Raw genomic sequence first — 17,972 nt, forward strand, 5'->3', positions numbered from 1 at the left:
ATGTTAAAAAAAAAAAAAAAAAGCGAAAAAATTCTCTGTGGTCTACCAGAATGAGCTCACTGATGGATTCTCAGTTACCTCATTCTGCAGTGAGAAATAAACAGAGGCCGTTTGTTACTGAAACCCATTTGCAAAAATGAATTGTAGCCTCAAATACATGCATTTAAGTAAAAGAAAATTATAGCCAGCCACGTGAGGATTTTTCATGTAGCATAGTGAATCCGATCATTGTACACTGCTCAAAAAAATAAAGGGAACACTCAAATAACACATCCTAGATCTGAATGAATGAAATCTTCTCATTGAATACTTTGTTCTGTACAAAGATGAATGTGCTGACAACAAAATCACACAAAAATCATCAATGGAAATCAAATTTATTAACCAATGGAGGCCTGGATTTGGAGTCACCCCCAAAATTAAAGTGGAAAAACACACTACAGGCTGATGCAACTTTGATGTAATGTCCTTAAAACAAGTCAAAATGAGGCTCAGTATTGTGTGTGGCCTCCACGTGCCTGTATGACCTCCCTACAACGCCTGGGCATGCTCCTGATGAGGTTGCGGATGGTCTCCTGTGGGATCTCCTCCCAGACCTGGACTAAAGCATTCGCCTACTCCTGGACAGTCTGTGGTGTGACGTTTGTGGATGGAGCGAGACATGATGTCCCAGATGTGCTCAATCGGATTCAGGTCTGGGGAATGGGCGGGCCAGTCCATAGCTTCAATGCCTTCATCTAGCAGGAACTGCTGACACACTCCAGCCACATGAGGTCTGGCATTGTCCTGCATTAGGAGGAACCCAGGGCCAACCGCACCAGCACATGGTCTCACAAGGGGTCTGAGGATCTCATCTCGGTACCTAATGGCAGTCAGGCTACCTCTGGCGAGCACATGGAGGGCTGTGCGGCCCTCCAAAGAAATGCCACCCCACACCATTACTGACCCACTGCCAAACCGGTCATGCTGAAGGATTTTGCAGGCAGCAGATCGCTCTCCACGGCGTCTCCCGACTCTGTCACGTCTGTCACACGTGCTCAGTGTGAACCTGCTTTCATCTGTGAAGAGCACAGGGCGCCAGTGGCAACTTTGCCAATCCTGGTGTTCTGTGGCAAATGCCAAGCGTCCTGCACGGTGTTGGGCTGTGAGCACAACCCCCATCTGTGGACATCAGGCCCTCATACCACCCTCATGGAGTCGGTTTCTAACCGTTTGTGCAGACACATGCACATTTGTGGTCTTCCGGAGGTCATTTTGCAGGGCTCTGGTAGTGCTCCTGTTCCTCCTTGCACAAAGGCGGAGGTAGCGGTCCTGCTGCTGGGCTGTTGCCCTCCTATGGCCCCCTCCACGTCTCCTGGTGTACTGGCCTGTCTCCTGGTAGCGCCTCCAGCCTCTGGACACTACGCAGACAGACACAGCGAACCTTCTTGCCACAGCTCACATTGATGTGCCATCCTGGAGGAGATCCCACAGGAGACCATCCGCAACCTCATCAGGAGCATGCCCAGGCATTGTAGGGAGGTCATACAGGCACGTGGAGGCCACACACAATACTGAGCCTCCTTTTGACTTGTTTTAAGGACATTACATCAAAGTTGGATCAGCCTGTATTGTGTTTTTCCACTTTAATTTTGGGGGTGACTCCAAATCCAGGCCTCCATTGGTTAATAAATTTGATTTCCATTGATGATTTTTGTGTGATTTTGTTGTCCGCACATTCAACTTTGTACAGAACAAAGTATTCAATGAGAATATTTCATTCATTCAGATCTAGGATGTGGTATTTCAGTGTTCACATTATTTTTTTGAGCAGTGTATTTATAACTTTTTTTACAGAAAATAAATCAAGTGTTCTTTATAGTGATGTATAGCCATCAGGAGGAAGGTTAGAAATGATCATAAAGGAGTCGCAATATACAGAAGATTAGATGGACTCCATGAAATGCGCAGAGACACGGACGCTGTACGTTTACTGCACAGAAAAACATTGCATCCACATAGAAAAGTATAAAACCAGGATCTGATCCTTTCTCATAGTATTGAAATAGCAGACAGATAAATGGCTGAAATAACGGGGCACATCAGAGGTGAAATGTCTCAGACAAACCAGTGGGGGGCAGCAGGAGACCAATCATGGAATGCAGCATAGACGTCACAGCGAGGCGCACCATCCGCACACAATCCGGGTGCAGAGACGCCGGCCGCATTCTTCCATTAAAGGCACAGCGTCTTCAGTAATCGCATTTTTAGTATTATGTATCAATCAAAATCCGGGCTGGAAAACTTTGTGTACTGCAGGATCTTGTCTCGTGGGCTGAGAGGACGCCAGCTCAGATTAAGCTCCTCGTCTCCGTCACACAAATAATCCTCTTCAATCTTAACCTGGAACAGAGCGACAAAGATGTGAGTGATGGCGGGATGAAATACAGGAGTTACATTAATGTGCCCTATTGATTTTGCTTGGTGGGTGTACGACCACCGATCGGCAGAACAGTTGGACGTCCAACCACTGCGTTATTCATTCCCTATGGAATGTGCTTGGCTTTTTCTGGTGGAACCAAAGAGAATGAAGGAAGCGGCAGTCGGGCGTCCAAATTTTTGCAATTGAATAATCTCATGACATTGACATAGATCCTACACCACGTCCATCCTTTTATCGTGTGATGGCGGCACTGCTGGATATATTCTTCTTGATCGAAGTGATGATCATTCAAAATATCCCTCCGCTGACTGGTACGTCCATTATTGGGTCTCCGAACAATGGAGACTGGGGTAGCGGTGGGGATTCAGCGCTGGGCTTGGGGATGGTAAGAACTGTGCACATAAGGGAAAAGTTTTCTAAACGGGACAACCCGTTTTACATAAAAAAAAATCAACGCCATTGTCCTCGCCTGGAGTATCATGTTGACAAGTTACAATGAAATGTGAAAACAATACCCCAAAAAGTAATGTCATAAGTGCAGGTTTTGGGTTCTTGTTCACAATTTTTGTAACATTTGGAATTTTTGTGGGATGTTAAAAAGTCATTCAAAACTACAACTTTGAAATCACTATTGAAGGTCTGGTCAATGAATCAACCAAAGTCAGATGGTCACTTTGAAAATAAACAAGCCCTTGTACAGCTCTGTTGTGGGAACGATATAAAAAGTTTTGGCTCTTGGAAGAAGGGAAGAAAAAAATGAAAGTGCAAGAAGAAAGTTAATCCCAAAGATCTTTATAGTTGAAAGTGAGGTTGGACACTGTTGTTGAGATTGGAAGGTGACTAATGTCTTATGTAACATTTCAGTAAAAGTCTAAGGCCAGGGCACCACTATCAGTACTTTTTCTCAGGAGTGGGAGCCCCCAAACCAGGTGAGGAACAATCAGAGAAAAGGTAGAATAGAAACAAGTCACCAATTCTGCATTTACCACCCGCTCCTGAGAAAAAATACTGACCAAATACTGATAGTGGGACCGTGGCCTTATAGTCCTAGTGGTCGGTGTGAAAACTGCAATTTCTTATTTTAATACAGGTTGTGATTTGTTTTGTTTTTTTTCCATAACGTAACCCCCTTCACGCCATGGTCATTTTACGTTTTGTTTTTTCCCTCCCCTTCTTCCAAGCAAGAGCCATAACTTTATTTTTCCATCAATATGGCCATGTGGGGCTTGTGTTCTGCGGGACAAGTTGTACTTTTGAACAACACCATTGATTTTACCATATAGAGTACTGGAGAATGAGGGAAAAAAATCTAAGTTCAATGAAATTGCAAAAAAAGTGCAATTCCACAACTGTTTGTGTTTTCATTTACCATGTTCACTATATGGTAAAACTGACCTAGCAATAATAAATCTTTATTTTTATATAGCGCTAACATATTCCGCAGCACTTTACAGACATTATCATCACTGTCCCCATTGGGGCTCACAATTTACATTGCCTATCAGTATGTCTTTGGAGTGTGGGAGGAAACTAGAGAATCCAGAAAACCCATGCATACATGGGGAGAACATACAAACCACTTGCAGATGTTGTCCCTGGTGGGATTTGAACCCAGGACCCCAGTGCTGCAAAGCTGCAGTGCTAACCACTGAGCCACCATGCTGCCCAATAGAATTTCTCCCATCATTACGAGTATGCAGAAACCAAACGTATAGTTTAATTTTTATTTTCGAAATTGGTAGAAAATTTTTTCTTGCGTTTGTCAGCATTTTCCGAGACCTGTAGCGTCTCCATTTTTGGGATCTGGGGTCGGGTGAGCTCTTATTTTTTGCGCCCTGAGCTGACGTTTTTATTGATACCATTTTGGGGTAGATACGATGTTTTGAACACCTCTTATTGCAATGTTGCGGCGGCAAAAAAAACTTTAATTCCTGAGTTTAGATTTTTTTTTTTGTTACACTGTTAGATTTTGATTGGACACTTCTGAACGCAGGGATACCAAATATGTGTATAATTGTTTTATTTTGAATGGGGCAAAATGGGGGTAATTTGAACGTGTGTGTGTGTAATATATATAGATAGATATATAGATAGATATATAGATAGATATATAGATAGATAGATAGATAGATAGATAGATAGATAGATAGATAGATAGATAGATAGATAGATAGATAGATAGATAGATAGATAGATAGATAGATAGATAGATAGATAGATAGAGATATATATATTTTTTTTTTCTTCTTTTTAATTTTTTTCCCCCACTTTATTTAATTGTCCTCTTTGGAGACTTGAAGCTGCAATCGTCTGATCACCTGTGCTATACATAGCAGGGCTTCAGCACTGCTGTGTATAGCAGAAATCACTATCTCCTATGAACACTGGCCACGAGTCGGTGTTCACATGAGGCTCACAATGACAGGCACAGCGGTCTTCTGCTGACTCCATACTATCATGACAACACATCAGCACCCCACGATCACGTGACAGGGGAGCCGATGGGTGGGATTTATGATGCCCTTCCAGCCTGCGCGTTTTAAATCCCTTGTTAGAGATTGACAGTAGGATTTAACTGGTTAACAACCGCGGGTGGAGCTCCATTCCATTTGCGGCTGTTAAAGGCACAGGATGACTGATTAAATCAGCCATCAAGTGCAGCGAAAGATGCAGGTTCAGCGTGTGAGCAAAGTAAATATAAGTCATGGGTCGGGAAGGGGTTAAAATCTACATGCAATACAAAGACCTGATGAAGCAATTAGGTGATTTTCTGACACATTCCCTTTAAGGGAAACACCTATATTCTGCATTGCTTTACCTGCTCTAAAAGTGGCTCTGATGGAAGAAGCGATGGACTTATTTTTTTTCCATGGTCTTTCTCCTCTTTGAACTTTCTCCTTCTTTTAGCTGGTGGCCCTTCTACAAGAGATGGGCTTTCTGGACTGGTAGCCTCTAAGCCAAGGGGAGGTCCGCCGCTTAGACACTTGGATAAGTCCTCATTATCTGGGAGTTCGTTTTCAGAGTTTATCGGGGTGGGTGTATTGCAAGCTTGGGTGCCTTCATCCTGTAAAAAAAAAAACAAGAGAACTTAGAAAATGTATAGAAATCGATTACAAATTAGTTCATAACTGAACACGCGCCTGTCGTTTCAGGTAACTTTTCAGAATAATCTGTCGTCTGTACATGAAGAGAAACAGTTTCTGGCCGTGAGGTCACTTGCACCCTCTCTGCGGGCTCTAGCTCTAATTTTCTCTCTGAGCTATTGGATGGACTAGCTGCTATGATATTTCATATGTACAGCACACACACAGATGATGGATTCCTGCTTCTTTCTCTGTAGTACAGACCGAAAGGAGCAGCAGCATTTAGGACATTATACAGCAGTACTAAGCAGTGTAGCTGTGAATCCAGCATTGGAGTGAAGTAGTCTCCTATGCACAGCACAAGCAGAGAGAGGGATTCCTGCTTTTGTAGTACAGACCAAGAGGAACAGCAGCATTTAGGTAGGGCAGTATTAAGCAGTGTAGCTGTGAATCCAGCATTGGAGTGAATTAGTCTCCTATACAGAGCACACAGAGAGAGGGATTCCTACTTTTGTAGTACAGATTGAGAGGAACAGCAGCATTGAGGTAGGGCATTGTACAGCTGTGAATCCAGCATTGGAGTGAAGTAGTCTCCTATGCACAGCACACGCAGAGGGATTCCTGCTTCTGTAGTACAGACCAAAAGGAGCAGCAGCATTTAAGACATTATACAGGACTACTGAGCAGTGTAGCTGTGAATCCAGCATTGGGGTGAGAAAAACCAGTCTCACAATGTGGAGAGATGACAGGGAGGAGGAGCAGGTATACATTAGGACAGGCGGCAGCCTGATGAAAAGCTACTCAAAACGGGTGTCTTCCTTGTCAGACTGAGGAGCAGCATTGTGACCAAGCATAACTGATCTGCTCGCTCCACCTGACAGGTTTACAATGGGGACACGGACAGAAGCGGAGAGAAATAAGCCATTCTGCTCAGTGAGCCTCCCGGCTTTCTTCCTCCTGGTCTATGTCCTATTCAGGTGGAGTGAGCAGATCAGTTTGCAATGCTGCTCCTCGGCCTGGCATGTTGAGACACATCTGGAGCAGCGTTTCTTCAGGCTGCAGCCAGTCTTTTATCAGCAGAAAGCTTACCAGGTGACAGGTTTCGCCCGATAAAACTAGAAGAGACTCGAGGTGAAAATATCAAAACATATGTTTTATTGACAAAATAATAAAAACATTTTTAAAAGACAGGATAACGGTATTACTAATCACAACAAGATCGTGGAGCTCACTGCTAACAGTGGCTGTACTCGTGGTATCGTATACACAGTTATGCTTTCCTATTTTGGAACAGCTCCAATAAATAATAAATACAGTGCTTTTCCCAACAACGGGACACAACGTCCTAATCAATTTTGTCAAATGCTGACAGTGCAAATCAGCCAGATCGTTGGCACACACAAAATTAGGCTCCAAGTAAATGTAAGTATTTGATCTAAGAATGTACACATAATGTCACACCAGGTGAGTGAAGGAACAAGTGTACAATAACGGGAAAGGGGGGGAAGGGAGCCCAACAACCAGGGAAAGGGGAAGTGGAGAACCCTTGGCAGATCTAATATCACCTGGCCTACCCTATCATCCCTATATAGGTTCCACACCTGTTGCCAAGCAGGACCCTAAACCCTGAATGTCCCTAGAGATAGGCACTAGATATGGAGGGGATGGGGTGCACACTACTCAGTCCCCACTATAAACTAAAGACAACAGGGTAGACAAACAAAGGGGATACATTTAGCTTGAGCAGCCACCAGAGAGATAACGCCAACTGTCCTCCAAGCGCAACAAAGAAGAAACTAGCCGACTGCTAGTACTCCAAGCCTGCACAGAAGTACATAGAAGTATCACCAGCGACTCTCTGGAGACAGTTTTCAACTACCAAGCAAGGGTGTGTCAATTAGCAGAAGAAGGTGGAGGTCGCTGCTGGGTCCTAAAGGGAGAAGGATATCACTACACTACAGAAATGAGAGGATCAAAAAGGAGTCTGCAATGCCAAGCGCAGCAACCTTCTACAGCCAGATCCAGAGCGACTGTCTGACACACCCAGCCAAATAAGGTAGGTTGGTATTAAGACTGGATTAACCGTAGTAATAAAGTGCTTTAGTGCATATAATGCTGAGACAATACGTTTACAGTATGTGTCAAAATCATCTAACTGAAATATGAGTATTTTTGAAAGCCTGGCCCTTTAAGGGAAGGGAATGGTAGAAAAAATATCCAAACAGTGCTCAATAATGCTTTTCACTTCCCATGGAATGTACAAGTGACTAAATCACATATGCAGTGAAACAAGCATAGTTGTTTGCTAGACCCAGGGCTTCCATACCGCTCACCACTAGTATATACAATTAGAATGAACTGGCCCTTTGTGAGGATATCACTTCCTCAGGAGGTGCTCACATATTCAATCAATAGGAACCATGTGGGGCAAGGGATAGACCCCAAGGTGTCATAGGCAATGTTAGATAGAGCGGCACATGTAGACAGCAGAAACAGATTGGAGCTATAACATCTTGTAAATCATAAGAGTTTTTACCTGTAAGACTGAGTGTTGTAAGTTACCGTTACAATTGAAAAAAGCCTTGGACAGGCTGAAACGTCTTGTGAGTTGTGGAATAAACGAATTAATCATCAACACGTGAGTGCCGGGATTTGCTTTTCCTAGTAAGTTACTGTGGGGCTGGCTGGCTTGACATCTGTCAAGTCAGCAGTCTTCCCCATGATTGTGGAGCCTACTGAAACAGACTAAGAGACCTTTTTAAACGCTTCGGAAGCCTTTGCAGGTGTTTCTTGTTAGTCTAATTTACTGAGATAATGACTTTTGTGTTTTCATTGGCTGTAAGACATAATCATCAACACTAACAGAAATAAACACTTGAAATAGATCACTCTGTTTGTAATGACTCTATATAATATGAGTTTGTATTGAACTGAAATAAATTGACTTTTTGATGATATTCTAATTTAGTGAGATGCACCTGTATGCTTTTATATTTTCACCTCGAGTCACTTCTAGTTTTATCGGTCAAAACCTGTCACCTTGAAAGCTTTCTGCTGATATATATTCATCTGGAAACGTCAATTATATAAGATTTCTAAGGACGATTTTTGATACTATATGCAGCCAGTCTTCGTTTATGCCTAGGGCGGGTTGCAGGTAAGGGTGGCCATCTTGGATGACTTCAGATAACCCCTTTAAAGAATGGCTTAAATAAAGAATGTGTGAAGCCCAGCTGTGCTTGGTCTCACAAATCCTAGAAGGGTGTATTAAAGGATTCCTCCACAAGAGGCCCCCATATCCATTCACACATCTCCACCTTCCACCTCAGACAACCAGAGGGAGCCCATTAGGGAGATATAAAAGGGAAGGTGGAGCCTGGCAGTTAGTCAGTTGGAGTCACAGTTCAGTCTGGTTTAGCAGTGAGTCCAGTGCAGTCTGAGAGGAGTTGCCTCAGAGGACAAAAGCCTGTGCCAGCTCCTGCAATTGCTATCCTGCAGTGGAGCTTCCAGATCAAGACTCCGTGTAGCTCAGTGAGGTGAGCTTTAGGTGTGCAGGCGCCATAAGATCGGTGAAGAGCGGCACGCTGCCGTTAGTGTGAGTAGCCTACTGAGGGTCCGAGTAGGCCGAAGGCGAAGAGTAGAGAGAGTTAGTTCATAGGGGGCAGAGGAGCTTAACTAGCTCACCCCGAAGAAGCAGTTACCGGACACCGGGTCCGAAGCTTGCCGGGATCTCTACGACCCAGTAAGATAAACTGGAATTCCTGGAGAACTACAGGTCCCAGGATCGCTAAAGTGCTGATACGTACCAGAGCCAGGAGACACATAGGCCCCGTAAGTCGGGAGCGTGCACTCCAAGAGAAGGCCCTACCACAAGGTCAGCCAGCGCAGGACAGAGAAAAAGTTAGGCCTAGCTCCAGGCAGGTCAGAAACTTATTACGCAGCAGCAAGAACCAGGAGGCCCAAAACCTGCTCATTGGGGAGGATCCGGACATACACCCTTCACCCTACAGTGCTCCGGGGAGTGCCTGAATTTCCATCAGTAAAAGGTACTGAAGTGACTTTTGTGTCCGTCCCTGTTCTTGCTCCGACTCGGCTGAGTCTCCTTGTCCTGCATCCCCGTTCATACATTGCCCTGAGGCCCAGCTCTACCTGTGGGGAGCCATACCATCAAGCTGCCTTATCACCGGCCTCAGTGGACTGCGCAGCACTGGTGAATATCATCAGAAACCATAGGTGGCGTCACGAACTTTTTAATAAAACTTAACATCTATCAACGCCTTTTTAAAGAGAGACCCCAGAGTACGGGCCCAGAGCCGACCACCGCGACCTCCTTAAGGATAAAGGCCCGGGTAACCGAGTCATCCCCATCCCCTGGGCTTGTCAAATGCATTTCATAATAAGTTATACCTCAAGTAGGAAGGTGAGGTGGCTCTGTCTGTAATCATCCCCGTAGGAGTCCAAGATTTTCATGAGACATCTGAAATATGTACAAAGTAAGAGAGAATGAGATCTGTGCAATACGGCCCTCCACTAATGTGCCTCCTCCTCTGTGCGTGGTCGGGATCAATAGTTCAGCATACTTGGGAAACAATACTGACTTGCTGTATGGAAGGAGGATATGGAAAGACCGGAGTGATCCGAGATCTGCCTCACATGACCTGGGCCAGGACTGACCCCTGCGCTTGTGTGCGGGACCTTCACCCTTCGGACGTCTTCTATTCTTGGACAGATGAATACAGCGCGGTGTGTACGGGGTCTACTCTATCGGTGGGATGGCAAAATACCAACCTTCTCTCTTGTTTCAGCTTTCGTGTGATCTTCTGAACTTGGTGAAGTCTGTTAAGGATTCTCTCATTGACCTATAAAACCAAACATTGTCTTATTATATAATCAGGGGGATCGCTGTGGGAATTCTAGGTCGAAAAAAGACCCTTCTCCACCACTTACACATTACTTATAACCCATAATACCATTTGTTGTGAAATGTCCTCCAGCCGTTGTATAAAGCTGTTATAGTGTCAGCCATTACTACCTCTTGTGGTCGGCATTCCACAGTCTGACTTCTCTGACTGTAAAGAACCCTTTCCTATTTAGCTGCCAGAATCACCTTTCTTCCACCCGTAATGAGCGCCTCCTCGTCCTTAGTATGGTCTTTGGAAGGAATAAATCATGTGCTAGTCCTTTATACTGACCACACATATAAATGAGATCTCCTCCTTTTTCTACGCTAAACAAGCCTAACCTCTCATCATATGAGAGGCCTTCCATCCCTTGTAGTAATCTAGTTGCCGCCTTTGAACTGACTCTAACTTCTGAATATCCTTTTTAAAATGTGGAACCCAAAACTGGATCCCATATTCCAGATGTGGCCCCCCCAGTGATTTATAAAGGGGTAACAGTACCTTGGGATCGCAGGATTTTATTTCTCATTTTATACATCCTAAAATCTTGTTTGCTTTTGCAGCTGCTGCCTGACATTGAGTACTGCTGCTCAGCTTACTTGTAACCAGAATAACCAAGTCCTTCTCCTGTTCTGTAGTCCCCAGTATACTCCCATTTAATGTGTATGCAGCAACAGGATTACTCCATCCTAGGTGCATTATTCTACATTTATCTACATTAAACCTCATCTGCTAAGTGTTTGCCCATTCAGTCATCTTACCCAGATCGTTCTGCAATATCGTAATGTCAAGCTCAAATTTTTATTATCCTACATAAAGTCATGGCTGAAAGTGTTGGCACCCTTGAAATCGTTCAAGAAAATGAAGTATTTGTCACAGAAAATTATTGCAATTACATATGTTTATTTCTTTTGAGTCTGTGTGTATTAGAACAACACAAAAGAGAGAAAAAAGGGCAAATTGGACATAATTTCAGACAAAATCACAAAAATGGGCAGGAACAAAATTATTGACACCCACAACTTATTTGGTTGCACACCCTTTGGAATAAATAACTGCAATCAATCGCTTCCTATAATCATCAACAAGCTTCTTACATCTCTCAACTGGAATTTTGGACCCCTCTTCTTTTGCAAACTGCTCCAGGTCTCTCATATGTGAAGGCGTTTCCTCCCAACAGAAATTGTAAGATCTCTCCACAGGTGATCAATGGGATTTAGATCCGGGCTCATTGCTGCCACTTCAGAACTCTCCAGTAGTTTGTTTCCAACCATTTCTGGGTTCTTCTTGAAGTATGTTTGGGGTCATTGTCCTGCTGGATGACCCATGACTTAGAACACAAACCCAGCTTTCTGACACTGGGCACTACATTGCGACCCAAAATCCTTTGGTAATCTTCAGGTTTTATGATGCCTCAGTGAAGGCACCAAGTGCCAGAGGCAGCAAAACACCCCCTAAATATCTTTGACCCTCCACCATATTCGACTGTAGGTATTGTGTTCTTTTCTTTCTAGATCTCATTCCATTTTCAGCAAACATCAAAATGATGTGCTTTACCAAAAAGCTCTATTTTGGTCTCATCTGTCCACAAGATGCTTTTCCAGAAGGATTTAGCTTACTCACGTACATTTTAGCAAACAGCAGTCTAGCTTTTTATGTCTCTGTGTCAGCAGTGAGGTCCTCCTGGGTCTCCTGCCATAGCATTTAATTTCATTCAAATGTGGATGGATAGTTCGCGCTGGCACTGATGCTCCCTGAGCTTGCAGGACAGCGTTAATATCTTTGAAACTTGATTGGGGCTGCTTATCCACCATTCGGACTATCCTGCGTTGCAACCTTACATCAATCTTTTTCTCTGCGATCCACATCCAGGGAGATTAGCTACAGTGCCATGGGTTGTAAACTTCTTGATTATTTTGTGTATCGTGCACAAAGGAACATCAAGATCTCTGGAGATGGACATGTAACCTTGAGATCGTTGATATTTGTTTAAAAAATTTGTTCTCAAGTCCTCAGACCATTCTCGTCTCCTCTTTCTGTTCTCCATGCTTAGTGTGGCACACACAGACACACAATGCAAAGATTGAATCAACTTCTCCCTTTTTATCTGGTTTCAGGTGTCATTTTCATATTGTCCACACCTGTTACTTGCCACAGGTGAGTGTGAACGAGCATCACATGCTTGAAACAAAGTTGTTTACCCACAATTTTGGAAAGGTGCCTACAATTTTGTCCGGCCTATTTTGGGGATTTTGTGTGAAATTATGTTCTATTTGCCTTTTTTTCTCTATTTCCCTTTTGTGTATTGGAACAGAAAAAGCAAACATGTGCATAACAAAACATGTGTAATTGCAGTAATTTTCTGGGAGAAATACTTCATTTTCTGGAACAATTTCAAGGGTTCCAACACTTTCAGCCACGACTGTACACACAAACACACACACAAAATATAGTGGGGGCAAGGCAGTTTTCTCCCCACGCTGTGACATTCTAATAGGACTGCCCGGCTTAGGGCAGCTGCCTGCTGAAAAGTCCCATAAATTAAAAGAACCAAATGTCTGATTCAGCATCATCTTTGTGCTTTTTTTCTACAGCAAAAAAATGTTTCTAACGGTGACTTTTTGTTTTGTGCTTTATTATTTAATGTATGCCTTTTTTGAGGTTAGATTTACCTTTTTTCTTTTTTATATTCCACATATTTTAACATGTTACCTTACCACAACAAAAAACTAAAGGAGTCCAGTTTTTTTGGAAGATATCCAGGAGAATTTTTTTTCAAAAAGGATGAACAAACTTTATTTCAATCAAATTAAAACAAGAATGGGTAAAATACGGGTACTTTCAATGTCAAGAGCTCAACTATCGCTTGCAGACTTACAGTACAGACCAAAAGTTTGGACACACCTTCTCATTTAAAGATTTTTCTGTATTTTCATGACTATGAAAATTGTACATTCACACTGAAGACATCAAAACTATGAATTAATACATGTGGAATTATATACTTAACAAAAAAGTGTGAAACAACTGAAAATATGTCTTATATTCTAGGTTCTTCAAAGTAGCCACCTTTTGCTTTGATGACTGCTTTGCACACTCTTGGCATTCTCTTGATGAGCTTCAAGAGGTAGTCACCGGAAATGGTCTTCCAACAATCTTGAAGGAGTTCCCAGAGATGCTTAGCACTTGTTGGCCCTTTTGCCTTCACTCTGCGGTCCAGCTCACCCCAAACCATCTCGATTGGGTTCAGGTCTGGTGACTGTGGAGGCCAGGTCATCTGGCGTAGCACCCCATCACTCTCCTTCTTGGTCAAATAGCCCTTACACAGCCTGGAGGTGTGTTTGGGGTCATTGTCCTGTTGAAAAATAAATGATGATCCAACTAAACGCAAACCGGATGGAATAGCATGCCACCGCAAGATGCTGTGGTAGCCATGCTGGTTCAGTATGCCTTCAATTTTGAATAAATCCCCAACAGTGTCACCAGCAAAGCACCCCCACACCATCACACCTCCTCCTCCATGCTTCACGGTGGGAACCAGGCATGTAGAGTCCATCCGTTCACCTTTTCTGCGTCGCACAAAGACACGGTGGTTGGAACCAAAGATCTCAAATTTGGACTCATCAGACCAAAGCACAGATTTCCACTGGTCTAATGTCCATTCCTTGTGTTCTTCAGCCCAAACAAGTCTCTTCTGCTTGTTCCCTGTCCTTAGCAGTGGTTTCCTAGCAGCTATTTTACCATGAAGGCCTGCTGCACAAAGTCTCCTCTTAACAGTTGTTGTAGAGATGTGTCAGCTGCTAGAACTCTGTGTGGCATTGACCTGGTCTCTAATCTGAGCTGCTGTTAACCTGCGATTTCTGAGGCTGGTGACTCGGATAAACTTATCCTCAGAAGCAGAGGTGACTCTTGGTCTTCCTTTCCTGGGGCGGTCCTCATGTGAGCCAGTTTCTTTGTAGCGCTTGATGGTTTTTGCAACTGCACTTGGGGACACATTCAAAGTTTGCCCAATTTTTCGGACTGACTGACCTTCATTTCTTAAAGTAATGATGGCCACTCGTTTTTCTTTACTTAGCTGCTTTTTTCTTGCCATAATACAAATTCTAACAGTCTATTCAGTAGGACTATCAGCTGTGTATCCACCTGACTTCTGCGCAACACAACTGATGGTCCCAACCCCATTTATAAGGCAAGAAATCCCACTTATTAAACCTGACAGGGCACACCTGTGAAGTGAAAACCATTTCCGGTGACTACCTCTTGAAGCTCATCAAGAGAATGCCAAGAGTGTGCAAAGCAGTCATCAAAGCAAAAGGTGGCTACTTTGACGAACCTAGAATATAAGACATATTTTCAGTTGTTTCACACTTTTTTGTTAAGTATATAATTCCACATGTGTTAATTCATAGTTTTGATGCCTTCAGTGTGAATGTACAATTTTCAAAGTCATGAAAATACAGAAAAAAAATCTTTAAATGAGGTGTGTCCAAACTTTTGGTCTGTACGGTATATCATCATTGTAGGTTTCCTCAGAGTCAATTGATGATAATTAATTACTAAAACCCATACAAGTATCAATTTTTATTGCACCCATTTCTGTTGGTAAGGTGCTAGTGTCAAAAATATTCTAAAACATGATTAAGGGTACCGTGGATCCCAACATTATTATAGCAGTCTAATGCCCAAAATCTTAAGTTCAAGTGCCAAGCATTTATGCGCTGTAGAGATCTACTATACATCATGTCCTGTCAGCACCATTGCCTGAAGGAAACTATGTGAAAAAAGCAAAATGTAATTGCCTACAAAATATATTATGTTATCAGGGATAATGTCACTCGGTATAATAGTAGTTCTAGAGAGGGTACTCACATAGTTCAATTTGGCAGTCTGCAGGTGACATCAGCCCTATTGAGCCACTTAAAAAAAACAACTAAATTATATATTAGTAAATGATGAGTCGGGACTTATTGAAATGAAAGCAAGATGGCAGCAACAACATCGTCGTGTACGAACCTGCTCAATTTCTTTGCAGCGGCGATTCAAGGCAAGGAACTTTCTCCTACTGAGCTCCCTCATGCGCTGCTGCGCCTCCTCTTCCTCCTCATCTTGTATGTTTTCGCCGCTCAGGCCTCCATCAACAAACTCAACCTCTGTCTCCAATTCACTTTCTAAAATATTACCTCCAAACAGAGGTGGAAGAGCGAGCTCCGATCCAGGGGGCACAGAAAACTCCTCGAAGTTTACAGCGGCCATGATGGAAATTCTAATACACACAAAAAAAAAGCAAGGCGTTTTAGATTTATACGGCATGAAGTCCAACACAACCTTCATCTTCCTGGAGGTTTCACTAGGTCAAAGCTATTATTGGAATTATTCCCTCTATGAGGTGGAGATAGTAAGTGCAGGAGTGGACACACCTGCACCTTAAGAATTAAAAGGAAGTTCATAGACTTTAACCCCTTCGACCCTGGGTTTTTCCATTTTTTTGTGTTTTCGTTTTTTGCTCCCCTTCTTCCCAGAGCCATGACTTTTTTATTTTTCAGTCAATATGGAAGTGCGAGGGCTTGTTTTCAGCGGGACGAGTTGTACGTTTGAACGACTCCATTGGTTTTACCATACTGTGTACTGGAAAACGGGAAAAAAATTCAAAGTGCGGTGAAATTGTAAAAAAGTGCAACTCCACAATTGTTTTTTGTTTGTTTTTTTTACCACGTTCACTGAATGCGAAAACTGACCGGCCATTATTATTCTCCAGGTCATTATGAGTTCGTAGACACCAAACATGTATAGGATCTTTTTTATTTAAGTGGTGAAAAAAAATCCAAAGTTTGTTTAAAAAAAAAAAAAAAAAAAGTCACAATTTTCTGAGACCCATGGCGTCTCCACTTTTCATGAGCTGGGGCCGGGTGAGGGCTTATTTTTTGCGTGCTGAACTGATGTTTTTATTGATACCATTTTGGGGTAGATCCGATGTTTTTATCGCCCGTTATTGCATTTTATTGCAATGTTGCGACGGCCAAAAAACAATTCTGGCGTTTTGATTCTTTTTCTCATTACGCCGTTTACCGATTGGATTAATTCTTTCTATATATTGATAGATCGGGCGTTTCTGAACTCGGTGATACCAAATATGTGTATATTTGATTTTTTTTTATTATTATTTTATTTTGAATGGGGCGAAATGGGGGTGGTTTTAACTTTTAGATATTTTTTAATATTTTTAAAACATTTTTTTAATTTTTTTATTTACTTTTCATTGGCTTCAATAGTCTCCATGGGAAACTAGAAGCTGCGATGATCAGGTCGCCTGGGTGTAGCAGAAATGCTCACTGGCTATGAGCGCTGACCGCTGGGTGGCACTCATAGCATCCCGGCAATGACAACCACAGGGGTCTCCTGCACTCATCGGTGACCCATGGTCATGTGACATGGGCGGGACTTATGACGTCCTTCCGCCGCGGCCATGTTAAATGCTGCTATCAGAGTATGACAACGACGTTTAACATGTTAACAGCAGCGGGTGCATCACGATTCCACCCCCGGCTGTTAGGGGCACATGACAGCTGATCAGATCAGCTGTCACATCCTCGGAAAGGAGCGGGCTCAGCTCCAGAGCTCGCATTTAGTGCAGTGTTAACACCTTGGACGTACTCATAAGTCCAAGTTTAGAAAGGGGTTAAAGGGAATCTGTCAGCGGGATCTCACACCCCAAACGATTTATATGTGCATATAGCCCTTTAAAGACAAGTCCACCAATACTTTTACATGGCCAGTCCGCTCCTCTGTTACTGAGAAATCAGCATTTGAATTGATATGCAAATGAGGCTGAAGAGCTATAGTAGATCTGAAGCCTCAGTCATTCCAGCTCTATTTCCTCCTCTTGACTGACAGCCTCGAAACTGTGTGACTTCAGGCAAATCAAGGAATAGCACAAATATGTGCTCATTGTATGGTGACATGTCTTTTGGCCCGATGTGGCGCCATTATATCATCAGCAATAGGATATGTCCATGTAGGATGGCAGAATCCACCACTAATCTGCCTGTGGATCTTACTGCAGATTTCCGGTAATTACAGTGGATTTGACCCCTCTCCCCCATATAGCCGGTAGCAGAACTCACTGCAGGTTTTACCTGTACAGATCCATGCGGAGAATCGTTATCATATACATCCTGTACGGATCTACCCTTACTCTCCAAGAGCTACAATCCAAAAATACATATTTATGGGCTCACACATGCTGCACCAGTGTCAGATCTGCCTGCTTTTACACCGGAGAGGGCACTACTGCACAACCTGACACAAGTCCCTGCGATATACACGAGCAGCCTCATAGGTAGAATCCACCTCCACACATTACCCTGACATCACAGGACAAGACCATGTCCTCCTCCTCCGCACCTACCTGTTCACATTGTCTGTCCTTCTTCCCAAGCGCAGCGTGATATAAACACTACGACTGGTGTATACAAATAAAGTTACACTATACAAAAAGGAGAAAAAAAACATCAGCTGATCGACCAATGAAAGCATGCTTAGCGTTCGCGCGAGTACGCATGCGCATTT

The 17,972-nt window shown here is 43.2% G+C and overlaps 1 protein-coding gene across 1 annotated transcript; it reads right to left on the reverse strand.

The window, feature by feature from the left end:
- Window positions 1-1,943: 1,943 nt before the first annotated feature.
- LOC141172312 (TCF3 fusion partner homolog) lies at window positions 1,944-17,965 on the reverse strand. Its single transcript, XM_073656379.1, has 6 exons — window positions 17,812-17,965; window positions 15,420-15,669; window positions 10,294-10,364; window positions 9,913-9,982; window positions 5,241-5,486; window positions 1,944-2,382 (listed from the first exon to the last, which is right to left on the reverse strand). Exons 1-6 carry the CDS (start codon window positions 17,937-17,939, stop codon window positions 2,260-2,262), a joined length of 888 nt encoding a protein of 295 aa, XP_073512480.1. The 5' UTR covers window positions 17,940-17,965; the 3' UTR covers window positions 1,944-2,259.
- Window positions 17,966-17,972: the final 7 nt, after the last annotated feature.

This window comes from Phyllobates terribilis, unplaced genomic scaffold (assembly GCF_046119375.1).
Source record: "Phyllobates terribilis strain yellow unplaced genomic scaffold, ASM4611937v1 Scaffold_12__6_contigs__length_324123572, whole genome shotgun sequence".
Lineage (NCBI taxonomy): Eukaryota > Metazoa > Chordata > Amphibia > Anura > Dendrobatidae > Phyllobates > Phyllobates terribilis.

What these genes read in the sequence shown, in the direction of transcription:
- LOC141172312 (XM_073656379.1), bottom strand. Translation starts at nt 17,939, where the DNA reads ATGCTTTCATTGGTCGATCAGCTGATGTTTTTTTTCTCCTTTTTGTAT. An exon ending in AGGACAGACAATGTGAACAG is followed by an intron (nt 15,670 to 17,811) that starts GTAGGTGCGGAG and finishes TGTGTGTATTAG; the next exon opens with AATTTCCATCATGGCCGCTG. An exon ending in CAGAGCCACTTTTAGAGCAG is followed by an intron (nt 2,383 to 5,240) that starts GTAAAGCAATGC and finishes GCTCTGTTCCAG; the next exon opens with GTTAAGATTGAAGAGGATTA.